General features: G+C 33.2%; 2 protein-coding genes across 2 annotated transcripts in view; both read right to left on the reverse strand.

Moving 5' to 3' along the window:
* The window catches only part of LOC111694956 (uncharacterized), a 37,222-nt gene extending 23,616 nt beyond the window's left edge, over positions 1-13,606 (reverse strand). The window contains exons 1-6 of the mRNA XM_023464043.1: positions 13,539-13,606; positions 12,380-12,634; positions 11,230-11,334; positions 9,968-10,045; positions 7,127-7,154; positions 6,078-6,140 (exon numbers count right to left, since the gene is read on the reverse strand). Of these exons, the coding sequence (XP_023319811.1) occupies positions 6,078-6,140; positions 7,127-7,154; positions 9,968-10,045; positions 11,230-11,334; positions 12,380-12,634; positions 13,539-13,601 (592 nt within the window). The 5' untranslated portion in view covers positions 13,602-13,606. The remainder of the gene's footprint in view (positions 1-6,077; positions 6,141-7,126; positions 7,155-9,967; positions 10,046-11,229; positions 11,335-12,379; positions 12,635-13,538) is intronic.
* Positions 13,607-21,362: 7,756 nt separating this feature from the next.
* Positions 21,363-27,081, reverse strand: LOC111694973 (protein limb expression 1 homolog). The gene is given in 7 exon segments (XM_023464074.1): positions 21,363-22,066; positions 22,568-22,710; positions 22,982-23,062; positions 23,717-23,812; positions 24,337-24,477; positions 25,063-25,226; positions 26,796-27,081. Coding segments are annotated over 7 exon segments (792 nt in total). The 5' UTR covers positions 26,875-27,081; the 3' UTR covers positions 21,363-21,978.
* Positions 27,082-27,937: the final 856 nt, after the last annotated feature.

The raw sequence follows: 27,937 nt of genomic DNA on the forward strand, positions 1-27,937 counted from the left end.
AAAAATTTAATTTCAACATTTATTCAAGATTTTTTTTTTCAATTCCCAACCACCCTCACTGCCTTCGACTTTTAAAAATTTAATATTTACATAAATTAAATTATATTTTTCCGATTCCCTTCTTCCCTCACTACCCCGGACTTCTCAAAACCTTAATTTCAACATTTATTATTTTTTTTCAATTTCAAACTACCGTCACTTCCTAGACAAAATGCTTGAGCAAGTCTGAAAGAAAAAAAGAGGCAGTTTAAAGAATTTCAAAGTTGAATTTCTTGCTAAATGTTTTATTTTTTTTAAAGATTTTTCCAAAAAATTGTTATACTTTTTTTAAAAAATATCTGCTAACTACCTATGTTTATAAAAAAATCACCTATTTTTCAGCAAAAAAGGCATTTTATACGTTCAAGTACAGGGAGAAGGAAGGACGGAGGAGGATGTTGAGTATAGAGTAGTAGAGTGAGTAGAGTGTAGATGTATAGAAAAGGTGGAGGGGTTTAATTAAAAGCTTTGTCTAAATACAGAAACAGGGTTCTTTGCTTACCCAGCAATCTATTCTATCTTCATTAGGGTTGAAACAAAACAACAAAATTCTTCTCACAAAGTATTAAAAGATTTACTTTCTCTTTCAACCAAAGGTTAAACAAGATTGTCTACTGAGTAAGAGGACTGTAAGAATCAAAAACAACAGAAGTCTGGATGTCACTATTTTTTTGTTGCGGTGGGTTTTCCTTATTAGGCATCTGTAGTACTGTTCAAATATTACAGCTGACCATTGCTTATAGGTTTATATTACTGAAGGAGCCTATTGGGATCGTGATTGTCGTATAAAGTGTCATGTGCGCCTATTGGGATCGTGATTGTAATATAAAGTTCCATGTGCGTCTATTGGGATCGTGATTGTAATATAAAGTGCCATGTGCTACTATTGGGATCGTGATTGTCGTATAAAGTGCCATGTGCGACTATTGGGATCGTGATTGTCGTATAAAGTGTCATGTACGCCTATTGGGATCGTATTTCATCTATCCTTTCTGATTCTAATTTTAATAATTTGGTTTCATCTGTTAATACTGAACTAATTAAACTATCTTCTTGGTACAGAGCTAATGGTTTAAGTGTTCATCCAAAAAAATCTAAGTTTATCATCTTTAAGCCTACAAATTTCCACCTGCCGGAAGAAATTAACATATTTTTCAACAACAATGATCCTGGTGAAACGGATTCCTCAAAAATTTCTAAAATCCAGCGAATCTCCGACACTTCTGAAGAAAAGTCTGTACGGGTTCTTGGGGTTCTTTTAGACGAAAAACTTAAACTACGCTCCCATGTTAACTCTATCTGTTCAAAAATCTCAAGGTCTATCTATTGTATTGAACAGGGATACAGACCCCCAATATATGCTAAGAAATGGCGAAGACTTTGCAATTCCACGCTTAAAGTACCAGTATTTAAAATCACATCCTCTTTTTTATTTTCCGAATTTATGGAATAAATTTAAACCAGTGTTTAAAAATAGCATTGTTAAGAGCTCAACGTTTTCCAGTAATTTAAAATCTTATTTTCTACACAAACTTGATGAAAGCTATAGCATAGATTGTAACTGTTATTTATGCACTGTTTAGTTTGCTTGTACCCAGGGTCTAAGTACAATACCTTCTTATAATATATTGCTTTGTTGTCTATTCTCCAGGTTTACTTGGGCTCTCATGATTGGACCAACACAGAACCCTAACAGAAATATTCACCTCTCCTTCATTTTTTTTTTTTAACTTTCATCGTATCATACGCCGCATAAATCTAAAGTTTTCAGGGACCTGGACCAGACAGCCAGATATTGAGCTCTCCGGGTTTCCCGGCACTGTAATAATCATAGAATTCATCAATGTGTTTTTAACCCTTGTAAATGTATAATTATGTGCCTAATAAAATATTTATTTATTTATTTATTTGTCGTATAAAGTGCCATGTGTACCTATTGGGATCGTGCTTGTCGTATAAAGTGCCATGTATGCCTATTTGGATTGGGATTGTCGTATAAAGTGCCATGTATGCCTATTGGGATTGGGATTGTCGTATAGTAAAAATTCTAAATTTCTCCGTTCATTTTAAAAATACCACAATTTAAAAAGGTCAAAACACGTACACACGTAAAGTATAAATCTTTTGACATTCATAAACTTTTTAAAAAATTGAATCCGGCTTAATTCCCATGTTTATTGGGAAACCTTTTGGCTCACTTCGACGATGCGACGGAGTTTCATTCAAAAAATAAATGACTATATCATCGCCACAAGGAACAATAGAATATAATTTCAATATCATGACATGGAACCACTGTGTATCGAATCTATTACTGAGATCATGACATGGAACCACTGTGTATCGAATCAATTATTAAGATCAAAACTAGGAACCACTGTGTATCAAATCTATTACTAAGAAAAACACTAGGAATCACTGTGTATCGAATCTAATACTGAGATCATAACTAGGAACCACTGTGTATCGAATCTATTAATAAGATCAAAACTAGGAACCACTGTGTATCAAATCTATTACTAAGAAAAACACTAGGAATCACTGTGTATCGAATCTAATACTGAGATCATAACTAGGAACCACTGTGTATCGAATCTATTAATAAGATCAAAACTAGGAACAATTGTGCATCGAATCTCATACTAAGATCAAACCAAAGAACCACTGTGTATCGAATCTCATACTAAGATCAAACCAAAGACCCACTGTGTATCGAATCTTATACTAAGATTAAAACAAGGAACCACTGTGCGAATATCTTTCAGGGTTACCCACAAAGACTGAGACTTTTTTTAATGACTGGTTCTAAGGCAGAATCCCTAATCCAACCTTTTAATATTTGTATCAATGAAGATGTTCAGGTCCCCATGCAAGGTCTCCTTATTTGTGAGTATAACTGGGTAACCCTGAAGCAGCCAGGTCGTATTGTATAGTTTCAATGCAAAAACAAGTTTGATAAAATTTACATCTCCATGTTTCCAAGTGTCCTTCTCTTTTATTTTAGATAATTCAAGTTCTCTCAAATAAACTAAAATTGTCTAAAGGTTTGTTTTAAATAATCCCCCCTCCCCCCATCTTTAAACTTCAACTATCATAATTAAAAGAGAGGATACATCGATTACACATATCTAGTTGAGTGTGGGTAGAATTACTCTAAAGGAATCGAGTCTTTGCCACAAACTATAATTGTTTTATCACTATATCTTTGCAACCCAATGTCATAACCCTTAGATATTTCAATTTATGAGTTGTGTTAGATCAAATTGTTTAAGTTCGACTTGTAGAGTTTTTAGTTGGTTAAATCATGTGGATTTAACGGTTCTGTCAATATTTCAGAAAGCTGTGACTTTCGATCACAACTTGACCCCTTATACATAATTTTATAGCCTTTTTTTTGTAAATAATTATTGTTTGCATGTACATTTTGAATGAAAAAGTATAAAATAAACAAATCCGTAAGTTTAAAGATTGTAGAAATATAGACGAAAACACGTTTGATTTCAAATAGAAGAAACCGAATGCTTCTCTCTCTGGTTAGTTCTTGGTGAAATGCAACAATAAGATTATTTTAAATAGTGCAGTTCAAGGAATTAGTCAAAAGGTATTAAGTAAATGTGCCCCCGTCCACTCTCAGAACCAGCTTATTTTAAGATTTACATACTAAAAGATAAATATACTAAAATACCATTTCGTGATATTGTATTACATACATTTATATACATATAATTCCTAATTGAGACATTTAGTAGAATTAAAGAGAGAAGAGATCCATAGATACATAATAGATTACTGAATATTCAATATAATAATTGGGTATTCTTAAAGGGACTGTAAAGGATATTTTCAAAAGGTCATCAATGAATCGGGCATAAAGGGGCACTTTATCGGGCATTGTTTCATTGCATAAAGGGGAACTTGATCGGGCATTATTTCATTGCATAAAGGGGAACTTGATTGGGCATTGTTTCATTGCATAAAGGGACACTCATAGGGCATTGTTTCATTGCATAAAGGGGCACTTGATCGGGAATTGTTTCATTGCTTAAAGAGGCACTTGATCGGGCATTATTTCATTGAATAAAGGGGAACTTGATTGGGCATTGTTTTATTGCATAAAGGGACACTAATCGGGCATTTTTTCATTGCATAACGGGGCACTTGATCGGGCATTATTTCATTGCATAAAGGGATACTTGATTGGGCATTGTTTCATTGCATAAAGGGGCACTTGATCGGGCATTGTTATATTGCATAAAGGGCACTTGATCGGGCATTGTTTCATTGCATAACGGGGCACTTGATCGGGCATTATTTCATTGCATAAAGGGAAACTTGATTGGGCATTGTTTCATTGCATAAAGGGGCACTTGATCGGGCATTGTTTTATTGCATAAAGGGCACTTGATCGGGCATTAATTCATTGCATAAAGGGGCACTTGATCGGGTTTTGTTTCATTGCATTAAGGGGCACTTGATCGGGCATTGTTTCATTGCATTAAGGGGCACTTGATCGGGCATTATTTCATTGCATAAAGGGGCACTTGATCGGGCATTATTTCATTGCATAAAGGGGCACTTGATCGGGCATTATTTCATTGCATAAAGGGGCACTTGATCGGGCATTATTTCATTGCATAAAGGGGCACTTAATCGGGCATTATTTCATTGCATAAAGGGACACTTGATCGGGCATTGTTTCATTGCATAAAGGGGCACTTGATCAGCCATTATTTCATTGCATAAAGGGGCACTTCATTATTTCATTGCATAAAGGGGCACTTGATCGGGCATTATTTCATTGCATAAAGGGGCACTTGATAGGGCATTTTTTCATTGCATAAAGGGGCACTTGAAATAAAACTTTAGGCCTTGTATGTTCGTTAAATTAATGGTTTGTTTAAAGAGAGGGGCTCGGAGATCCATTAAGCTTAGCTTATCCAGGATACATTTATGTATATATATTAATGTATTCGATCTGTATAATTTGGCTTGTTATGGTGTTGGTTTGTTTGTATCCAATAAACATTTTAACGGCTAAACATATTGGGTCCACATTTTTTGCGGGACCTCCAGTCCAGGGCTAGGACGGGTTAAAGATGATCAAAATTTAAAAATTTTCCCGCAAAAAAATTTCAGCTAAAAAATTAGGATATGAAAACAGATAATTCTGCGAAATCTTATTTGTTATTGTTAGAGACAAAAAATGTACAATAATAAAATTTTCGTTAATCAAAACAATAAAAGCGCCATAAAACCTTGTACTGTACAACATTATACATATTTTTAATATGTCTATGTACAAATGTTTAATGTGTATATCTGCGTATATGTACATGTGTTTTTGTGTATACCTGCGTATATGTACATTTGTTTAATGTGTTTACCAGCGTTAAGGTACATGTGTTTAATGTGTATACTTGCACCTATGTACATGTGTTTAATGTGTATACCTGCGCCTATGCATTGTACATGTGTTTAATGTGTATACTTGCCCCTATGTTTATACCTGTGTCTATGTGCATGTGTTTAATGGGTATACCTGCGTCTATGTACATGTGTTTAATGTGTATACCTGGGTCTATGTACATGTGTTTAATGTATATACCAGACCTGGGTCTATATACATGTGTTTGATTTGTATACCTGCGTCTATGTACATGTATTTAATGTGTATACCTGCGCCTATATACATGTGTTTATTGTGTATACCTGCGTCTATGAACATGCATTAAATGTGTATACCTGCTTTTATATGCATGTATTTATTGTGTATACCTGCGGCTATGTACATGTATTTATTGTCTATACCTGGGTCTATGTACATGTGTTTAATTGTATTCCTGCGTCAATGTGCATGTGTTTAATGTGTATACCTGCGTCTATGTGCATTTATTTACTGTGTATACCTGCGTATTTAATGTATTTAATGTGTGTACCTGCGACTATGTAAATGTATTTAATGTTTATACCTGCATCTATGTACATGTATTTAATGTGCTTACCTGCGTCTTTGTACATGTATTTAATGTGTATAATACCTGCGTCTATGTACATGTGTTGACCAGAATTGTATCCGCATATTATCGGTACAGGGGAACCACCTGTATTTAGTTTATTTAGTAAAACACACTTTTCAAGGCTTAAGAAAAAAATTATATATTTGTTTATTTTACTTTAAAAAAAGTTTGAATAAAACTAGTTAAAAAATAAAAAAAAAGTTTAAATAAAACTAGTCAAAATTTATGAAAAGTTTGAATAAAACTAGTTTAAAAATATGAAAAGTTTGAATAAAACTAGTTAAAAAATATAAAAGTTTGAATAAAATTAGTTAAAATTTATGAAAAGTTTGAATAAAACTAGTTTAAAAATATGAAAAGTTTGAATAACACTAGTTTATAGAATATGAAAAGTTTGAAAAAAAACTAGTTTAAAAATATGAAAAGTTTGAATAAAACTAGTTAAAATTTATGAAAAGTTTGAATAACACTAGTTAAAGAATATGAAAAGTTTGAATAAAACTAGTTTAAAAATATGAAAAGTTTGAATAAAACTAGTTAAAATTTATGAAAAGTTTGAATAAAATTAGTTAAAAAATATAAAAAGTTTGAATAAAACTAGTTTAAAACTATGAAGAGTTTGAATAAAACTAGTTTAAAAATATATAAAGTTTGAACAAAGCTTTTTTAAAAAGCATGAGAAGTTCGAATAAAACTAGTTAAATGATAAAAAATTGAAGAAATTAGTCTTATTTTGAAAGGTTTGAATTAAACTGATTTGACAAACAGAAAAGGTTTCAAAAGGAATTGAGTTTTTGTTTCAAACTCTGAATTTCAATCCTTTGTCTTTGCAACTCAGTGTTGAAGACTTTTGATATTTCAAACTATAAGTTCTGTTAGATAAAATAGTTTAAGCTTAAAATGTCAAAGTTTGCAAAGATATTGGCAAAAATTGAACTCCTGTAAAATATTTGAAGAAAACTAATTTGACTTTTTTCAATGTTGCAAATTGGAGAAAAGAAAATATCTGAATTTAACCAGTTTGAAAAATAAATCGGTTTCAATAGAACTAGTTTGAAAAGGTGTATTTCCTGTTACTACAAATCTATCAATCGTGCACTAATAACATTTATTCAACATTGTAAACAAAATTGATTATTTTCTATGAATAAGATTAACTTTAGAATTGATACTTACACGCTGTGAAAAGGGGCTTTATTTCTAGAATTAAATTCGTCGTCCACCCCCTCCCGCTTCCCTTTTGTTACCCTACAAGGTGTCCGAATAATAAGTTGGTTTTCAATCATTTATAGTTGTTTTCATACAGAGCACTGCGGACTATAAAATAACATTTCCCTTTTGAAAGAAAAATAATTATTCAAAAAAAGTTTAAAGAAAATGTGTTTTTTTTTTAATGCAAAAGTTTTCTTTTTCTTAGAAATCATCCAAAACAGACTAAAACTTTAATTTATCTTGACAAGCTCTGGGTGATGTTCAGAAAAAAAGCTCTTTGTTAAACTTTTCATTTTGTACATTCTAGTGAAGCTTTGGCATGAAATAAAGAATATTCATATCAGTAAAAGTAGAAAATGGAACAAGTTTTCCCCAAGGAATACTTCCCATTGTCATTTTCCCCAGCGCAGACTCCTCAATATTTATATATTTATGTATTTTGGTCGTGGAAAGGGGGGGGGAGGGTTCATGAACTAATTTTTAACAGAACTGCAGAGAGCTCGCTGGAAGTCTTATATCGTGGTCTCTTTATGTCTTAAATCCAACAACGACAGCGTTTCACCTCTGACATAAATTCTGCGGCTAAAGTTTAGCCATCAACATGTAGATCTTCGGCTATGGTTTAGCCATCAACATATAGATCTTCGGCTAAGGTTTAGTCATCAACATGTAGATATTCGGCTATGGTTTAGCCATCAACATGTAGATATTCGGCTATGGTTTAGTATGTAAATATTCGGCTAAGGTTTAGCCATCCATTTAGATCTCAGCTAAGGTTAATTTTGCGATAAAAAATTCAATTTTCGCAAATTTGCAAATTTTTTTGCAGATTCTAAAAGTAGAGCACAAGAGCTTTCTAATGATGTATCATTTGTCATATTTCGACATAAAACATGGGATTTAGAGGGGGGGGGTCCCCCCCCAGCGTATCCTGGTTTTCAAGTACCCCAGCGGGGATAGGGTTAAAAATCCACAAAAATTTTTTTTATTAAAACCGCGAACTTTTTTTTGGTTTTGTTTTCCACTAAACCAGTTGAAACAGAAGATGGGCGCGAAGCGCCCTTATAGCGTTGAAGTTAATAGTAGTCAAACTAAATATCAAATGGTTTTTAAACCTGAAACTTATAAGATATAACCTCCACTGCTTCTTGTTGATTCAGAATTGAGAACTTATCTTACTTACTAGGGATCCAGCATTGATCTTATGTACTGTTGTGTATATAAGGATCAAACATTGATCTTAGGCATGGTCTACGGATCAATTTAATTACTCTCCGATATCCTGTAATAGTTATACCCTACAGGGATTAGGCTTTTATCCTCAAATTTTAAATTGCACACATTGGATTTCGAGATTAAGCTTCCAAGATTAACAATACCTGACATACAAGTTCTTTCCTCTGAAGATTTCTAGGAGAAAATGTATATTTTGAAAAGAAAATAGAGGTCATTTCAAGAATCGAAAATAAATTAGTAGATTAAACACACATTTTATCGCGGTTTTCTACAATCAAAACCTCTCAGAGCGGGATTTTTTAAAATTATAATCAACCTAAGAGACATTTAAGCAACCTAACATTCTGCCATAATAGTAAATAGGGAAATGTTCCTTCTAGAATGTTTGACAAGAACAAAGACGGTAAAAGAAGTCTCGTGTATTGAAAGAATAATATACAGAAAATAGATTGAAATCTTAGAGACTCTTTTTGAAAAGTTCTCGAGAAGAACAAAAAGTTTTAAATCTTTAATTTTCAAGCAAAAATCTTGCTTCTAGCTCTAACTTGGGCTTAAACACAAAACTTGAGGCGCTACGAGGTCACGAAGTGGTACCAGTAATCTCTCATCGATTGGAGATTACTACGTCAAGATTTGAGTGATTTGAGTAAAAGAGTTTCTTCTTAATTGTCCAGAAAACCCTTTGATTTCCCCTCTCACGGTTAACTAAGAGTCCAGAGGCCGATTTTAAAGAATTAAAAGTCTTAACTTTAGACCCCATTTCTACCCATTAAATTTTGATATTCGTATTTACTATTTTATACATTTTTTGTTGGGCTTTCTTTTTAAACTTTTAAGTAGCCAAGGTATCTTACGATATTTTTGACGGATTTCTAATGAGAGATCAAAATATGACATGAAAATATTACGATACAGACAAGATGCACTTCGTTTTAGTGAGTTTCACGTGCCAATGCATCTTAAACATTGCAGTGTGCAGAGTGCACCACTATGAAGATCATAGGATATCGAGGGTATTCTGCAAGACAAGTAAACTCTGTGTCCATTTTCATCAAGAATATGCATTTAGCAAAATATATTTGCACAAGGAGAAATCCTCCTTGTTTTATTCAAAACCATTTTATTCATGCAAAGTTTATGCAATAATAAATCTCTTTTTTCCAAGAATATTTTCCATTAATGGTAACAAATCTTTAAAATATATTTCATAGTTAGAAAATCTTTGAAACTATTTTTAATTAATATGCTATCTTGGTAAATAATTTGTTTATCACTAATAAAAAAGGGATTTATAAATAGTTATATTATTGTTTAGAAAATGCGCAATTTGCATTAGTAATATTTTTGTGGTATATTGTATTTAAAGTGCAGGGGGAGGGAGGGGGGTATAATCCATAGCAACATAAAAGGGAGCTCATGAAATACCGTACATCTATCTAGTAATCTTATAATGTTGAATATCCCTGATGTGTTTGAGGATCAGGTTGCTGGATATCCATAACATCCAGATCTAGTCGCAGCTGACATACATCTGCTGCAACCTAGAGATGAACATGATTCTGTATATCCTTCCTATCTAGATCTAGTCTTAGCTAACATATATCTGCTGCAACCTAGAGTAGAACATGATACTGTATATCCATCCTATCTACATCCTTAGCTGACATACATTTGCTGCAACCTAGAGTAGAACATGATACTATCCATCCCATGATTTAAGAAAAAACGAACTTTAAAAATCTGATTATTCCCGTGTCATTAAAATGATCTTATTTTTTGTGGGTTCACCTGAACATAAATTGTTTGAAAATCTTGAGTTAGTTCTGTAATTGTCTGCAGTATCAAATTTATTAGAAATGAAAAACAAACCTTATCTATTATTTATGTTTTTGCTCTGGAATTGTAATTTATAATAAATGAAAAATCTTGTTTTGTACAAAATGTTTGCTATACACTGCATCCTGAATACAGTTTATTATCCAATATTTAAACTGACACAATTATCGAGTAGCCGCTACCAGACAACCCGTTAACCGTTACTGTATTTGTTAGCAAACAAGCAAACCGTAACCGTTCCATTATTTGTTAGATACTATAGTGCAAACCGTTAACCGTTTCTGTATTTGTTAGCTAACGTAACAGTGCAAACAGTTAACCGTTTAAGGGGTCAAAGTGTGCTTCAATAATAAGCGGGGTGGTTGGGTGTTTTAATGGATTTCATAATAGAGTGTAAAATAACTCCGGGAATGGAACTATTTAAACAACAATATTTCACTGAGCAATATATCATATTGACGAGAACTGAAGAACGACATGAGAAGGACTAAACTAACTTAAATTTCTCTCTACGGAACTCATGTACACCGCAAGTACTCAATGACATAAGAACAGCCAATGTTCACAACCAATCTAGTTAATCTATATAATAGGAAAATATTTAAAACATCACTGTACATTTATATCTTTCAAGATGTAAAATGTCGTCTTATGTGCAATCTATCTTTATCTATGGTGCAAACCGTTAATCGTTTCTGTATTTATTAGATAACAGGCAAACAGAAAAGAATTAAATCTCCAATTTACAAACATAATATTCACAATAAACACATTTACGAGTGTTTGAGTGGACATTGATTTTACTTAATGAGGTTTCGCTTGGTTATCATTCTGCACTAAGGTCCCCCGACATTTTTTTTAACGAAAATCATACAATTAAGTTAGTTACCTTTTCTACGGTTATAGAGCACTGTCCAATCCTGTTATATCCAGATGGATAATTATCATTTACAAAATATGTTGAATTCTTATTTGTTCTTGTCCCGCAGGAATACTAAAACAGAATTGAAAACAATTAGTTCTAAAAAAAACTTCAAAAATATTCCGAAAAAACTGCCTAAATTCTATTCTTACAAACTCCACTGTCTCAAGTCTTAACTTCTACCTTTTGAGTATTAAACAGAAGATTAGGAATCCACTGTTTTCCATTAACCCCAGCGCATTAAGTAGAGACCAAAACCATTGTATAAATCTATATCACTAGACAGAAGACTTTAAACCCAGAGACTGCCTTTTTATCTGGTGTAAACAGCAGACTCCGAACCCAAAGACTAACTTTTTACCTGGAGTAAACGGCGGACTGCGAACCCACCATCAAAACCTTATACCTGGAGTGCACAGCTATACAGACTCCTAACCCACTTTCTTAACCTATACCAGGAGTTCACAACTTTCTCCAACCCTATTGTTTAAACTTATACCTGGAGTTCACAACAGACTCCGAAACCACTGTTTGAACCTATCAATGTTTGAACCTACAAATAAGACTTCAGACCCTCTTTTAAAGCCATAAACCGGGAGTACACAGATTACTCCGAACCCATTGTTTAACCATATACCTGTAGTACACAGCTGACTCCGAATCCATTGTGTAACCATATACCTGGAGTACACAGCAGACTCCAAATCCATTGTTTAAAAATATACCTGGAGTACACAGCAGACTCCGAACCCAGTGTGTAACCATATACCTGGAGTACACAGCAGATACGAAACCATTGTCTAAACCTATACTTGGAGCACACAGTATACACCGAACCCATTGTTTAAGCATATTCCTGTAGTATACAGCAGGCTCCGAATCCATTGTTTAAACATGTACCTGGAGTACAAAACATACTCCGAATCCATGTATAAACATGTACCTGGAGTACACAGCAGACTCCGAATCCATTGTTTAAACATGTACCTGGAGTACAAAACATGCTCCGAATCCATGTTTAAACATGTACCTGGAGTACACAGCATTCTCCGAACCCATGTTTAAACATGTACCTGGAGTATACAGCATACTCCGAATCCATTGTTTAAACATGTACCTGGAGTACACAGCAGACTCCGAACCCACTAGCACAGGTTCCGGATGCCTTCCCTCCAAACTCCGTACACTCCTGAGTAGTGTAGCAGGTTCCATTTTCTCCGGTAGACGCCGAACATTCGTCATTTGTAAACTTGACCCAGGTTATCAAATTCAAGAACTTTCCCTTAGCCTGAGATGTTTTAGAGCTGCTTCTCAAACTATCTCTGGGTTCAGATGTCTCTGATACTATTGGCTGGATTTTATCATAAGGTTCCTAAATTACAGAAATGCATTTAATGCGTTGATTATTTATCATCTATTGTACATATTCGATAATTTGATAAAATTAAAATTAAAATTAAAATTAAAAATTAAAATTAAAATTAAAATTAAAATTAGAATCGTAATTAAATATCAGATTTTCTTAATTTTCTTGAGATTTACAACACAAAAAAATATTTATTTCAATGAGAATCTAAAATGAAAACATTTGTGTGAAGTATCTTTAATATTGAACGCTTCATCTGGATATCTAACACGGGCACTTTTGAATGTTAAGATAAATGCTTAATTGCTTTATTTTAGTTATCCCTGCAATGTATGACCAACACGAGATATAAAAAAATATCAATATATTAATCCGTAGGACTGCAAAAGATCAATGCTTGATCTCGATATTCACAACACAAAAGTTGTGACTTCAGGTTCTCGAAAATGTTGATAAATGATGTGGCAAAGAAATGAGATTGCGGTTGCACCAAACCATGAATTTCAGAAACCAGGGCAAGGAACTTGTGTGTTGGATACCAATAATCCCAATTGCATGATCTCGATATCAACTGCGGGCACTTTTGAGTTTAGGATCAATGCTTAATCTTGTCATTTTAGTTACGCGATTTCCATGCGGGACATCGGATAAATATTAAAGAAATCTGTAGTTTAACAAGCAAGTTTGATCTCGATATCCACAATACAAGAATTCCCACCTCAGATGGAATAATTTTTACTTTTGTGAAATTATCTTATATCATAAAAAATGAAAAAACGCATTTTTCTGAAACTGCGTGGTTAATTTCTCAAGTTAAATAGTTTCTTGAAGAATGTGGGTTAAAGATTGAAAAAGAATATAGAATAGATTCATCTTAAATTTTCTGTTAATTTAATTTCTAATATCTAACCATATAAGCTGGTTCCCCCCAGACTAAGAGGATTATATTGATGGCTATTATGATTCTCCGCATTTTCAGACTCTACAACACACAATCTGTGGGCTAGAGACATATTTATACTTTTTTAGTGGATTCTTAATCTTTTTACCCTCGACTTTACCACCAGCTTGACTTTTCACACCCTTGACTTTTCCCACCCTTGATTTTTCCCACCCTTGACTGTTCACACCCTTTATTGTTCACACTCTTGACTTTTTCAACCATTGACTTATCCAAACCTTGACTAATCCATTCGCTGACCCTTTTCACCCTTTACTTATCCAAGACTTGACTTATCCCACCATTTACTTCCATTGACTTTTCCCACCCTTGACTTCTCACATCCTTGACTTTTACAATTCTTAATTTTCCAGATTCTTGACTTATCCAACTCTGGACTAAAACAACCCTTGACTTATTCAACTCTTGACTTATCCAACCCTTGACTTATTTAACTCTTGACTTATCCAACCCTTGAATAATCCAACCCTTGACTTATCCTACCCTTAACTTATCCAACCCTTGACTTATCCAACCCTTAACTTATCCAACCCATTGACTTATCGAACCCTTGACTTTATCCAACCCTTAACTTATTCAACCATTGACTTATCCAACCCTTAACCTATCCAACCCTTGACTTATCCAACCCTTAACTTATCCAACCCTTGACTTATCGAACCCGGCCTTGACTTATCGAACCCTTAACTTATCCAACCCTTAACTTATCCAACCCTTTCCTTATTTAGCCCTTGACTTATCCAACCCTTTACTTATCCAACCCTTGACTTATCCAACCCTTGACTTATCCAACCCTTGACTTATCCAACCCTTGACTTATCCAACCCTTGACTTATCCAACCATTCTCTTATCCAAACCTTGACTTTCTTATCCAACCCTTGACTTATCCAACCCTTGACTTATCCAACCCTTGACTTATCCAGCCATTCTCTTATCCAAACCTTGACTTTCCGACCCTTAACTTATCCAACCCTTGACTTATCCAACCCTTGATTTGGTTGAATAAGAGAAGACTACTACTCCTGTTCAACTAGAAAGCTAAACTAACTCTTTACTCCGAATAAAGAAGAGAACGGATTAATGACAAATCATTCTTTCAACCCTTTAACTAGGAATTTAATTAAACACCTTCGTCAGGGGTGTTTCATTCTGCATCGTTCCCATCCTACAGATTAAAACATTCAACACTATTTTAGTTTATTTCATCCTGTCTGTTATATATCAATCATGGAATAATGTACCCCGACCTTCCTTTTAATTCTCTGTCAATTCCCTTACTTTTAAACTTTTTAGACGCTTACCTTTCTTCAAGCGGAACTTTTCTTATATCTTTCTATCCATCTAGCAACCGTGTTTACTGTTTATGCATTGAACCCCGTATCTCAAGGAAAATTTTACTTTACTTTCGCAGGATCGAATTATTCAGTGCACACGCACGTTATTATAAGTTTAATTCATAGAGAAAAGAAACTGAAGAGTTAAGCTTATCTCAAAATCCCCTGGTTTACCTGGTTAAAAAAAATTGGATTTTATATGTTTCCATAGATCTTTTTCCAGATCTGACGCCGACGAAGACGACGAAATAGTCATATATATTGTCAACCTGTCCTGTAATTAATAATCTTTCAAGATTTCATGATGTTTTTTTTAACAGCCTATCTGTCTATTCTTTATTTATCTGTCTATCTATTCATCTGTCTATTATTCATCTATTCATCTCTTTATCGATTCAACTATTTGTTCATATATCAATCTATTCATCTGTAAATCTATTTATCTATTCATCCTTTCACCTATTTACCTATTCATCTATTCATCATTTCACCTATTTACCCATTCATCTGTTCATCTATCTTGACATCTATAGAACAAAAGTTTAAACCATCTATTTATCTATTAATCTATTAATCTATTTATCTATTCATTTATTCATCTATTCATCTATTCATCTTATCACCTATTCATCTATCATCTATTCATCTAGTCATCTAGTCATCTATTCATCTATGCACCTATTCACCTATTCATCTAGTCACATATTTATCTATTCATCTATGCATCTATTCACCTATTCATCTATTCATCTATTCATCTAGTCACCTATTCATCTGTTCATCTATGCACCTATTCACCTATTCATCTAATCATCTATTCACCTATTCATCTATTCATCTATTCATCTATTCATCTATTCATCTATTCATCTATTCACCTATTCATCTATTCATCTAGTCACCTATTAATCTATTCTTCTATACATCTATTTATCTAATTTAGCTTGACATCTATAGAACTAAAGTTTAAACCATCTATCTGTCTATTCATCTATCTTCTCCCTTCTTTCTCTTGGTTTTTCTTCTGAGTAGTTTGTTAACTGTAAATTAGAATTAGAACAAATTGGTTAAACCTAAAGGATAGATAGATAGATATTTAGATAAATAGATAGATACATGGATGTCCCAACAAACAGGAAAATTTACAACATTATAATTGTCTTCGAATCTACATTTGTTTGTATATTGGAAGAGATGTACAAAAAAGACACTATACGTCTCATTTGCTTTACAAGATAAAGTATATCTAGAAAATTCCGTCTTAAAAATTTTTAAAAAACTCCATGTTTGTCAATTAGAGAATATGAAAGTCGTCTTTTAGCTCTTATGTTTTTGGAAAACCATCTAGATGCAGGCTAGACTTTTAGTTTTCATGTTTATGGAACACCATCTAGATGCAGGCTAGACTTTTAGTTCTCGTGTTTTTGGAACACCATCTAGATGCAGGCTCGACTTTTAGCTCTCAGCTAAGAATACAGATAGATAGTGAAGTTCAGATCATGGTTCAGACTGACTTTATTGGATGAATAGATGGTCAGATAGATAGACAGTAAGAAATAGATAGATAGATAGATAGATAGATAGATAGATAGATAGATAGATAGATAGATAGATAGATAGATAGATATATGAATAGATGGATAGATAGTCTAATTTGAAATCTGATATTCATGAATTAGACAATTTAAATATCTACTTAAAAATGTCTGATTCAATTAGTCCATTTTTAGGCTTGTAATATTTAAAATGACAATTGTTCAAACTTTTAAAGTTTCCGAGTTGAGTGAGAAAACATGGGCCCCAACAGTTCATCTCCGTTCCAAAATCTTGTATTCAATATTTAGCTGTAATTAAATAAACTTGAAGGAAATGTTTTAAATTGGCGATAAAAGATGTTGCCATATAGGAAAAAAATAATCCAACATAATGTTTCCACTTTTCCCTGGGAAAATACTGAATTTCTCATTCTAAAGTTGAAAACTTGAATCTGCAAAAGACTGGGATGACTGCCTGGAGGGAACTATTTACTTGGATCAGATTTGTAATTCATGAATATACTTGAAGAAACACGTTGGCTTGGAATTCTCGTAACTTTTATAATTTTATGACAAAACTTCAATAATTTGCATTTTAGCTGTATAGTTTACTACATTGGCTCAGCTGTATAATCTATATATAAATTTGGCTTGTCTGTTTGTTTGTTTGTCTGTCTGTTTGTATCCAATAAACGTCAAAACGGCTGAACCGATCGGGCCCAAATTTTTTGTGGGACATCTAGGGACCCCAGGGAAGGTTTATGAAAAATCAAAATTTCAAATATTTGTCTCCATCAAAATTCGATCGTCATTAAATTTTTAAACATTTTGAAAATCCGCGAATTTTTTTGTAAAAATCCGGGAATTATTTTTGTTTTGTTTTACGATGTACACAAAGAGAACATGTTCACAACTAATTTAGAAGATGGGCGCGAAGCGCCCTCTAAGGCTAGAAAGAAGGGCGCGAAGCGCCTTGAATTTCTAGTATTTTAATATTTTCGTAATGCTAGAATCTTGCTTTGATAATATTCAAAGATAGCGGTTTGAGATGTGTTCAGGATCCCTGGTTTACTGATAGTATCGGAGTATGCACTATGCAGTCCTGTCTCTAGTATCCCTGGTTTACTGAAGGTATCGGAGTATGCAGTCCTGTCTCTAGTATCCCTGGTTTACTGAAGGTATCGGAGTATGCAGTCCTGTCTCCAGTATCCCTGGTTTACTGAAAGTATCGGAGTAAGCAGACAGCTGTGTCTCGTACCCTGGTGTAATGAAGGTACCGTAGTTGACAGTCCTGTATCTAGTATCCCTGGTTTAATGAAGGTACCGGAGTATGCAGTCCTTTGTCTAGTATTCATGGTTTGCAGAAAGTATCGGAGTAAACAGTCCTGTCTCTATGATCCCTGGTTTACTAAAGGTATCGGAGTAAGCAGTCCTGTGTTTATTATCCCTGGTTTACTGAAAGTATCGGAGTATGCAGTCCTGTCTCTAGTATCCCTGGTTTACTGAAAGTATAGGAGTAAGCAGACCTGTCTCTAGTATACCTGGTTTACTGAAAGTATAGGAGTAAGCAGACTTGTCTCTAGTATAACTGGTTTACTGAAAGTATCAGAGTAAGCAGTCCTGTGTTTAGTATCCCTGGTTTACTGAAGGTACCGGTGCAAGCAATCCTGTCTCAAGTATCCTTGGTTTACCGAAGGTACCGGTGTAAGCAATCCTGTCTCTTGTATCCCTGGTTTACTAAAGGTACCGGAGTTAGCAGTCCTGTGTTTAGTATCCCTGGTTTACTGAAGATACAGGAATAAGCAGTCCGTTGTCTAGTATTCCTGTTTTACTGAAGGTACCGGAGTTTACAGTCCTGTGTTTAGTATCCCTGGTTACTGAAGGCACCGGAGTTTACAGTCCTGTCTCTAGTATCCCTGGTTTACTGAAGGTACAGGAGTAAGCAGTCCTTTCTTCCAGTATCCCTGGTTTACTGAACTTACAGGATTAAGCAATCCATTGTCAAGTATCCCTGGTTTACTGAAGGTACAGAAATAAGCAGTCCTTTGTCTAGTATCCCTGGTTTACTGAAGGTACCGGAGTTTACAGTTCTGTGTTTAGTATCCCTGGTTTACTGAAGGTACCGAAGTTTACAGTCCTGTCTCTAGTATCCCTGGTTTACTGAAGGTACAGGAGTAAGCAGTCCTTTTTTCTAGTATCCCTGGTTTACTGAACTTACAGGATTAAGCAATTCTTTGTCTAGTATCCCTGGTTTACTGAAGGTACAGAAATAAGCATTCCTTTGTCTAGTATCATTGGTTTTCTGAAGGTACCGGAGTTGACAGTCCTGTGTCTAGTTTCCTTGGTTTACTAAAGATACAGAAGTAAGCAGTCCTTTGTCTAGTATCCCTGGTTTACTGAAGGTACAGGAGTTGACAGTCCTGTGTTTAGTTTCCCTGGTTTACTGAAGATACCGGAGTTGACAGTCCTGTGAATAGTATCCCTGGTTTTTCTGAAGGTACCGTAGTTGACAGTCCTGTGTTTAGTTTCCCTGGTTTACTAAAGGTACCGGAGTAAGCAGGATGTTTATGTTCTCATATACTCTGGAAAGACAAGGTTTAAGTATCTTTCAGTTGGGTTTACTGAGACAGAAAAGATATTTTCTCCGCAAGACTCCGATAAAATAAATTATCCTCTCTTTTTCTTTGATAACTTAACAAATCCTTTTAACTCCAATCCAATATTTCAGAATAAACAGATAAAAAGATTGAAAGTCTGGTTTGCTCGAGGAGCTCTGGGCAAAATGATTTGCAGCAGAGGCGAGAGAGAACACTTTGAATCTATTGAAAAAGTTTTCCTGTTTTGAATTTATCTTCCAGTTTCTACGTCCTGCCGGGGGTTTAAGTTGGATGAGTTTAGTTTCAAGTTTGAATACTTTTGTGTATCTTTAACACCGGGTCATCTTCATATTGGTTTATACGTTTCTTCTCTCCAAGCTTTGTATAATAATACTAAATAAGGGAGATATAGGGTTTATTTACTGCCACATATAATATTTATATAAATGCTTAGCAACTATAGTTTAAGGTAAATAAATAAATAAGTAAACAAGCCCTGCACAGTGCACACCTCCTATATCCTGTACAGGAAAGTTGCAACCTTTTTTGAAATTTTTGTAGTCACACTTCCATTAGCGCCTGATCCAATCAGGGTTCAGTCATGTGTTTGTTGTCTATTCTGAACCAATAAAAACTGTACGGCGGTATATATCTTTCTATTTATCTAATTATCCAATGAGAGATATGAATCCTTCAATCGGCGCTAACAGTAAATGGACATATTTACTTCTACTGAAACTATAGTGTATAGTAGTCATAACAAGTCACAAATGTGTCTCACAACCCTGAAGTCTAATTTTTACCCTGCTAAAGCTTCCTACTGACAAGTAAATTTAAAAATCGTTTCATGAGATCCAGCTAATCCCCATATACCATATTCTATAAACCAGGGCTACAGGGACTAGTATGTAGCGTCAAATACTAGTCTTGTGAACTCTGTACACTGTACAGATATAGAAAGGGCTACCCAATAAAATTGGACTTCAGAGATGACTGTACGTAATGTTTTCAACATTATTTCTCAAATTCATAGATTGCTACAGCTAGTACAGCTAATTGATTTGTTTGTTTGTTTATTTCTTTAAAATATCATTAAGTTCTATATTTAGGGGACACCCTGGCCCATAGTTCAACCATCAGACTGTCATTAAGTCCCATATTTAGGGGAGACCCTAGCCCATAGTTCAACCATCAGACTGTCATTAAGTTCTATATTTAGTGGAGACCCTGGCCCCTAGTTCAACTATCAGATTGTCATTAAGTTCTATATTTAGGGGAGACCCTGGCCCATAGTTCAACCATCAGATTGTCATTAAGTTCTATATTTAGTGGAGACCCTGGCCCTTAGTTCAACCATCAGATTGTCATTAAGTTCTATATTTAGGGGAGACCCTGGCCCCTAGTTCAACCATCAGATTGTCATTAAGTTACTTATTTAACTCTCATCCATTAAGGGTAACACTTTTTTTGGTGCAGGCTAAATAAAATAAATTGTAAGTTTCTCTAAAGAGAAAAACCAATTGGACTCTCAAAACCTTTATTTGTAAATAATAATAAACCTGTAATAAGTTCACAGTGTGAGTTAACATGGTGTAGTAAAAAATCTAAACAATACAGCCTAATATCTCTATCTCTAAATATTAAAACAAAAATCATATAAATTTATTTGTTTTGATTACTTTTGGTTATGCATACAAATTGAACATAAATAAATAATATGTTTTACAGAGATAATTGTTCAGACAAAACGGATTAAAGACGTTTTAAATTGTTTTATAAAAAGGTGTTGAGATAACTTCCAAATGTAAAAAAGAGAAGTATTATGTAAAGATTGAAAAATGCAGGAATTGTTTCTAAGAGCTAAGTAAGCCCCTGGGTTTTAGTTGCACAAAATAACTATAAAATTAAATTTATGAAATTGTGAGAAATAATTTTAAACAGATTTCTAGTTTCTACTTTAATCTTGGCAAAATCATGAGTGAATTAAAACAAAATCTAGGAATTTTCATCAAATATTCGTTCAGATGAAAACTGGATTAATCTTCAGTAAAATCAGGAACATTCTATTCCCCAGTGTGCACTGTACATCAACATACATAACTAGGCTTTTAGGGCGCTTCGTGTCCCCTCTCCTATCTGAAAGGGGCCATTTTTAAACATTATCAAATTTTGGCGGATTTCTTTGTGAACTAGCTCATTTTCTAAAATATTAACTGTCGATTTTTTTCTGGACAAAATTGTTCAACTTTTACGGTTCATAAAACTTCCCTGGGTGAGCTGTCATTTAAAAATTGGGTCCGATCGGATCAACAGTTTTGACGTTTATTGGATACAAACCAACAGATAGACAAGAAAATAATAAATTATGCAGTAGTTTCACAACTTAGCTTATTATGCATTAAGCTTGCTATGTAAACGATATCATTTATGCGTATACAACGCTATATACAATGTACTAAAATATTAAGATTATATAGCTAATGATAAACACTGTATAAAGGTTCACTGAACATACTACCGGCTGCATATATATATAAGAATATGTGAACTAACGATGTAAATTATATTTAAAGAAAACGTCGTTAAACTCAGATATTTTTGGTCCCAACGCTGAAGGTGAAAAACTTGTTATGGACAGTAAATATTCGTAATGGATGATTTTTATGCTATCAAGAAATTTAAACTGTTATTAGTAATAATATGGCAAGTGTTAAAGGAAATTAATTTCATTTTCTATGATTGTATATTTGTATTTCTCACATCACATTGTATATTTGAGAGCGATAGAAATGAGAAAACATAAAAAAATGAGAAAAAAAAACAAAAAAGACCTTTTACAAGAAAATTATCTCGGAAACAGAGATTTAACTTGAATGTTTAAATTAGAGAATAAATGAGGGAAAAAGTTAAATATTTAATTTTCTAATCCATTGCTCCTCCAACTTGACTACTTGCAAGCATCAAGATATCCTTCCTTTCTTTAGGAAACCTCAGCTCTCGTCCAGCCAACCTGGATAGACAACATTATTTTATATCCCTGGTCAATATATTGTTTTTATATCCCTGGTAAACAGATTATTTTATATCCCTAGTCAATATATTATTTTATATCCCTGGTGACAAGATTATTTTATATCCCTGGTCAATATATTGTTTTATATCCCTGGTGAACAGATTTTTTTATATCCAGCTGGTGAACACATTATTTTTATATCCCTGGTAATATATTGTTTTATATCCCTGGTGAACACATTGTTTTATATCCCTGGTGAACACATTATTAATATATCCCTGGTGAACACATTCTTATCATTTCCCTGGTGAACACATTATTATTATATCCCTGGTGGACAAGATTATTGTAAATCCTTCTTGACAACATTATGTTATATCCCCGGAAAAAAACATTGTTTTATATCTCTGGAGACAACATTATTTTATATACCTGGTGACAACATTATTTTATATCAGTTTAGTGGGACAAACTGTGTACTAGATATCTGGTTCTAACCTGGAAGATTCAAGATCTCTCTCTGCCAGGTTGAGTTCTCGAGCAATTATCCCCGGGATCTCCTGCTCCCGTGCAATCCAGTCCAGCGCCATCTGTGACCTCATATCATCATCCAGGGCTCTATGGGAGTAGTGTTGAACTACCTGAACACAACAGTCATAGTTTGATCACAGATTTTACAGACAGGACACCAGAGAAAATATAACTTGAATTATCTATATCTTGTGTAAGATCACTTTTAAGCGTGCAACCTAACCATTTCGACTACACAATATCAATTCAAATTAAATTTAATTATTTCAACAATGAAAAAATAAATTATTTCTAATTTGTAGTCTTTATCTTTTTATGTAGAATGTTCCAGAATATGTTTTTAACAAACTACATCTTAATTTTCATGGTGCTCCTTCCTACCTCTTGTCTACTGCACTGACGTTCTCGCATAGCCTTCAGAGAGCCGTTCCAATGTAGAAGTTGGAACACTGTCATAAGTTCCTGAAATGAAACCTATAGTGCTATGTTAGACAAAAAGAAGTGTAACCTGGAATTCTAGCATAGTTAATTGTTTTAATTAAAAGGATTTTAACCTGGAATTCTAGCATAGTTAATTGTGTTAATAAAAAGGATTGTAACCTGAAATTCGAACATAGTTAATTGTTTTAATAAAAAGGATTTTAACCTGAAATTCTAGCATAGTTAATTGTGTTAATGTAAAGGGATTGTAACCTGGAATTCTAGCATAGTTAATTGTTTTAATAAAAATGGGATTGTAACCTGGAATTCTAGCATAGTTAATTGTGTTAATGTAAAGGGATTGTAACCTGGAATTCTAGCATAGTTAATTGTTTTAATAAAAATGGGATTGTAACCTGGAATTCTAGCATAGTTAATTGTGTTAATGTAAAGGGATTGTAACCTGGAATTCTAGCATAGTTAATTGTGTTAATAAAAAGGGATTGTAACCTGGAATTCTAGCATAGTTAATTATGTTAATAAAAAGGATTGTACCTGGAATTCTAGCATAGTTAATTGTTTTAATAAAAAAGGATTGAAACCTGGAATTCTAGCATAGTTAATTGTGTTAATAAAAAGGGATTGTAACCTGGAATTCTAGCATAGTTAATTGTGTTAATAAAAAAGGATTGTAACCTGGAATTCTAACATAGTTTTGCCCAGGTTCTGCTCCAGCATAAACCTATATGCTCCAATACCCGTCCCACCTCCCTCCATGTCTAACCGACCACCCTGAGATAGCAACAATCAAAATAAGAACCAACCCAAAACTTGATGGTCTTGATTAACGATGTTCATGAAAAAAAGTTATAAACTTTTCAAAATGTTTATTTCTTTTTTAATTTAAATACATCTTTATAAAGGAATCGAGTCTTTGCCACATACTCTGATTTTTTAATCCCTAAATCTTTGTTACCTGCGCCCTATACCTTAGATATTTAAATCTATGAATTCTGTCAGATTCAATAATCTAAGTTTGAGATATCAAAGATTTACACCTTCGGGTTACAAAGATATTGGGATTAGAATATTTGAGTTTATGGCAAATACTCAATTCTTTTTCACTAATTTTTATCGCTTATATTATTTTTTTCTTTTGTAATTTGGTTAAAAAATGTGTTAATTTTTATTGATTCATATAAATCTTTATCTTGAATTTATTTCGGAAATTTTTCATAAAACCTTTTTTTATTCTTAAGATTTTAAGAGAATTTGACAGATTTTTTAATTTTTAAAAATAAATTTAAAAATGGTACCCCGTATCCTTGTCCTGCTTCCATAACTGCTCCTTCAATAAACTCCACGGTGATTCTTCGTGATGGTTGTTCATTAAATACTGAGTTCATGAGAGCTATCCTTGCTGCACTTCGTCGGGCTTCAGCTTTAGTTGGACAACTCTGTTCAAAAACAATCAAATAATTGGTTATTTAGCAAGATGTAACCTTGTACAGTACGTCTGAATCAATATTTAGCAAGATGTAACCTTGTACAGTACTTATGAATGAATATGAAAAATCTGAGAAAAGTTTACGAAACTAGTATTTTTAAATTTGTTTTTTGGTCAAAACAAGAGAAATAATAAACTCTTTGAAATAAAATTATGCAACAGAATTTAAATGCAAATTAATCACACTCAACTATTTATTAAAAAAGCTGCTAAATACCAGAAGAAAAAAGAAATTAAATTATTATTTAATGTTCTTTGATCTTTAGACTGCAGAATACAAATAACAAATAGACAGTAAAATTCTTGTAATTTTTGTAAATTTTTTTGTAAATTTTTTTAATCCGAAATGTGAGTTTTAAGGGACTGTAAACGTAATTTCAAGTGACCCACCATTTATAGAGTGGCATGTCAGATTCACATACGGTTATGAAAAAGTATTTTAAATTATCAGATTTTATAAAATAAAATTACTAGATTTTATAAAATAAAATTACTAGAAATGATAATATTAAACCGTATTGAATGAAAATATTACCCCGTGGCAGCCTTACATAGATCCTCCCGGCAGGGTTACATAACAGATATAGGGATGGGAGCTGCTGGGGACACTCTCATAGATAACAAGAGCTCCGTTCTTGAGAGCAGCTCCTCGAGCAGCTTTCATCTGCCAGAACTCTTGCAGCTCCTCAACTACATTAACTAAAATACAACAAATATTAGTCTTCCTCCTCCTAGGTGAATGAACTGAATTAATACACTCGTCACAAATTATATTTTTTGCAACCTGATGTCGTAGACCTATGATTTCTGCGAAATAATATAGTCAAAGTTTGAAATATTAAAGATGTATATCATCAGGTTGCAAAGATATAGGGATGAGAAAATTAGAGTTAGTGGCGAGTTATCAGTTTCTTTAATGTTAAGTTTGGCATTATAAATATATGTATATATATTTAATTATATAAAGTTAAACCCAAAATGATCGCCATACATCGAAAGAATTTATCAAATGTCGTCTCAGTATTTGTGAAAATAATTAAATAGCCATGAATATGCGGGAACAGTTTTAAAGAGCTACATATAATCATTTAATTAAAAGAACTAAATACCTGCAACATTCCATTATCAGAAAGGGGAAAATACGACATTTGATGGATTCTTTCGGTGTATGCCTTATTTAGGGTTTAACTGTATATAAATATATACGAACACATAATTTTAGTAAAATCCTAGAATTTATGTTTTTTCTCCTTAATCCTTAAAAATTAACAGTGTTTAGTTTAATAAAGAGATATGAAAACCCCCTGGAGCGGGGGGGGTGATATATGTCCACCACCCCCCACACTTTTACCTTATACTTTATAGTTATATACCAAATTATGTTATAAAGAGGTATTTAAAAACCAAATAAATATTACGACGAAAAAAAATAATTTTTTAAAACTTTATATTTTAACAAACAAGATTTTTCACAAATATAAGACATAATTATTAAAGTTTACAGTATCATGGTCTAATCTAGCATTGAACTTAAAGTTTGAAAATGAACGGTTTGGGATAATTTCTACATTTCAACTTTAACTTAATCCTTTAATACTGCGGAATATAGAATATTGTTTTATTGTAAAATTAAACTCCTCACAAATATTCAGAATAGAATTAATAAGTTAGATACGTATCTACATCAGCATAATTAGATTCCGTTGAGCACATTAGTTAACAGTTTAAATATTCAGAATAGAATTAATAAGTTAGATGTATCTACATCAGCATAATTAGATTCCGTTGAGCACATTAGTTAACAGTTTAAATATTCAGAATAGAATTAATAAGTTAGATGTATCTACATCAGCATAATTAGATTCCGTTGAGCACATTAGTTAACAGTTTAAATATTCAGAATAGAATTAATAAGTTAGATGTATCTACATCAGCATAATTAGATTCCGTTGAGCACATTAGTTAACAGTTTAAATATTGGGTTTTAATTTTCTAATGGGGAAAGCTTAAGTGTTTATTGGCTATACATATTGGATTGTGAAAATAACTTTACAGGAATTGACTGAATTTTAATAAGCGATGGACTGAAGTTTTCTAATCCTAATATCTTTGCAATAGGATGGTGAAAACCATTGGTGTTCAAACTTAGATTATTTGATTAAACAGAATTCTATAGTTTAGGTCTAGGTTATAGGTCTACCACATTGGGTTGCAATGATAGGGATTAGAAAAGATTCATTTCATCAGGAAAGGATATTATAAACATACCTCTCTGTCTAGTTTTACCATATCCAACAATTTCTTGGTAAATATGTTCAGGGTTCCAAGGTCCGTCAGACATCAACATTTTGTTCAATTTATTGTTTTTCCAATATTAACTCTTAAACTTTAGTTTTAATTTCAAAAATCAGCGAAATATTTCACACAATTATTGTATTAGTTTCTTACACAAGTTCAACGGTTTCACATTTAAGATCTTTTTCTGTTTTGATTGATCTAGGAGAAGGGTTGAGGTTCGACCTATGCAGACTAGTACTCTGAGCTACCTGCCTTGGTTCTACCCAAACCTAAACCCAAGACTTTCTCTATACCTGCCGAAAACTGGAGAAGGCGGGCGCTCGGATCTCCAATACTGTAGTATTGGAGTATGCGGGAATGAACTAAGATAAAAGGGGGGGGGGGGGATAAATCCTTTAAGATTTTGCTACCCCCAAAAAAAGCATTCGTCATAATACTCTTATGTGAAAGAGTAATAAATAATAAAGTTATTCTATTTCTGTGGAGTCTGCCTTGAGAATTTTTTATATTTACATTATTTTTTATTTTTTCATATGAATTGCATTGAAAGCTTTTTCCATTCATTTGTATTAAATTTCCCCTTCTTGAGCTTAACGCATTTCCTCTTATCAAGACGAAATGATGATAGTTTTATACTCTCCACATACATGCATAATTTGGAAGATATGCATGGAAGTGGAATTGAATACTCAATATTCGAATAGCATGATTATTTTCAAATTACTCTCTTTAAAGAACGTGTCTTTGAAGTCCAAACTTCGCTGTTCTGTTCTATGATCTTTCATTTGTATCATTGCTTTCAGATAGTCCAGAGTAGTCCCGGGGCCTACAAGGGGAGGACACTCAAGCATGTGGGGGGCCTTATTAACGAGATGATTTTATATACAGGGTGTCCCAATAAACATGGGATTTAAATGACGACTTCTGTTTCGTTTTTGTTCCAAGCGAAATTATTCGTAAAAATGATTTTGTAGTATCTCAGTTGAAATATTTAACACCGAAAACTACCAGTCTCGGGATTTCCAAAATGTGGTCTGCCATTTTTACCTTCAAAATGTGACGGAAATATTAGGAAATTTGTTACTAAAAATCAACATATAAACTGTTCAAAC

This window comes from Eurytemora carolleeae, unplaced genomic scaffold (genome assembly GCF_000591075.1).
Source record: "Eurytemora carolleeae unplaced genomic scaffold, Eaff_2.0 scaffold66, whole genome shotgun sequence".
NCBI classification, from domain to species: domain Eukaryota; kingdom Metazoa; phylum Arthropoda; class Copepoda; order Calanoida; family Temoridae; genus Eurytemora; species Eurytemora carolleeae.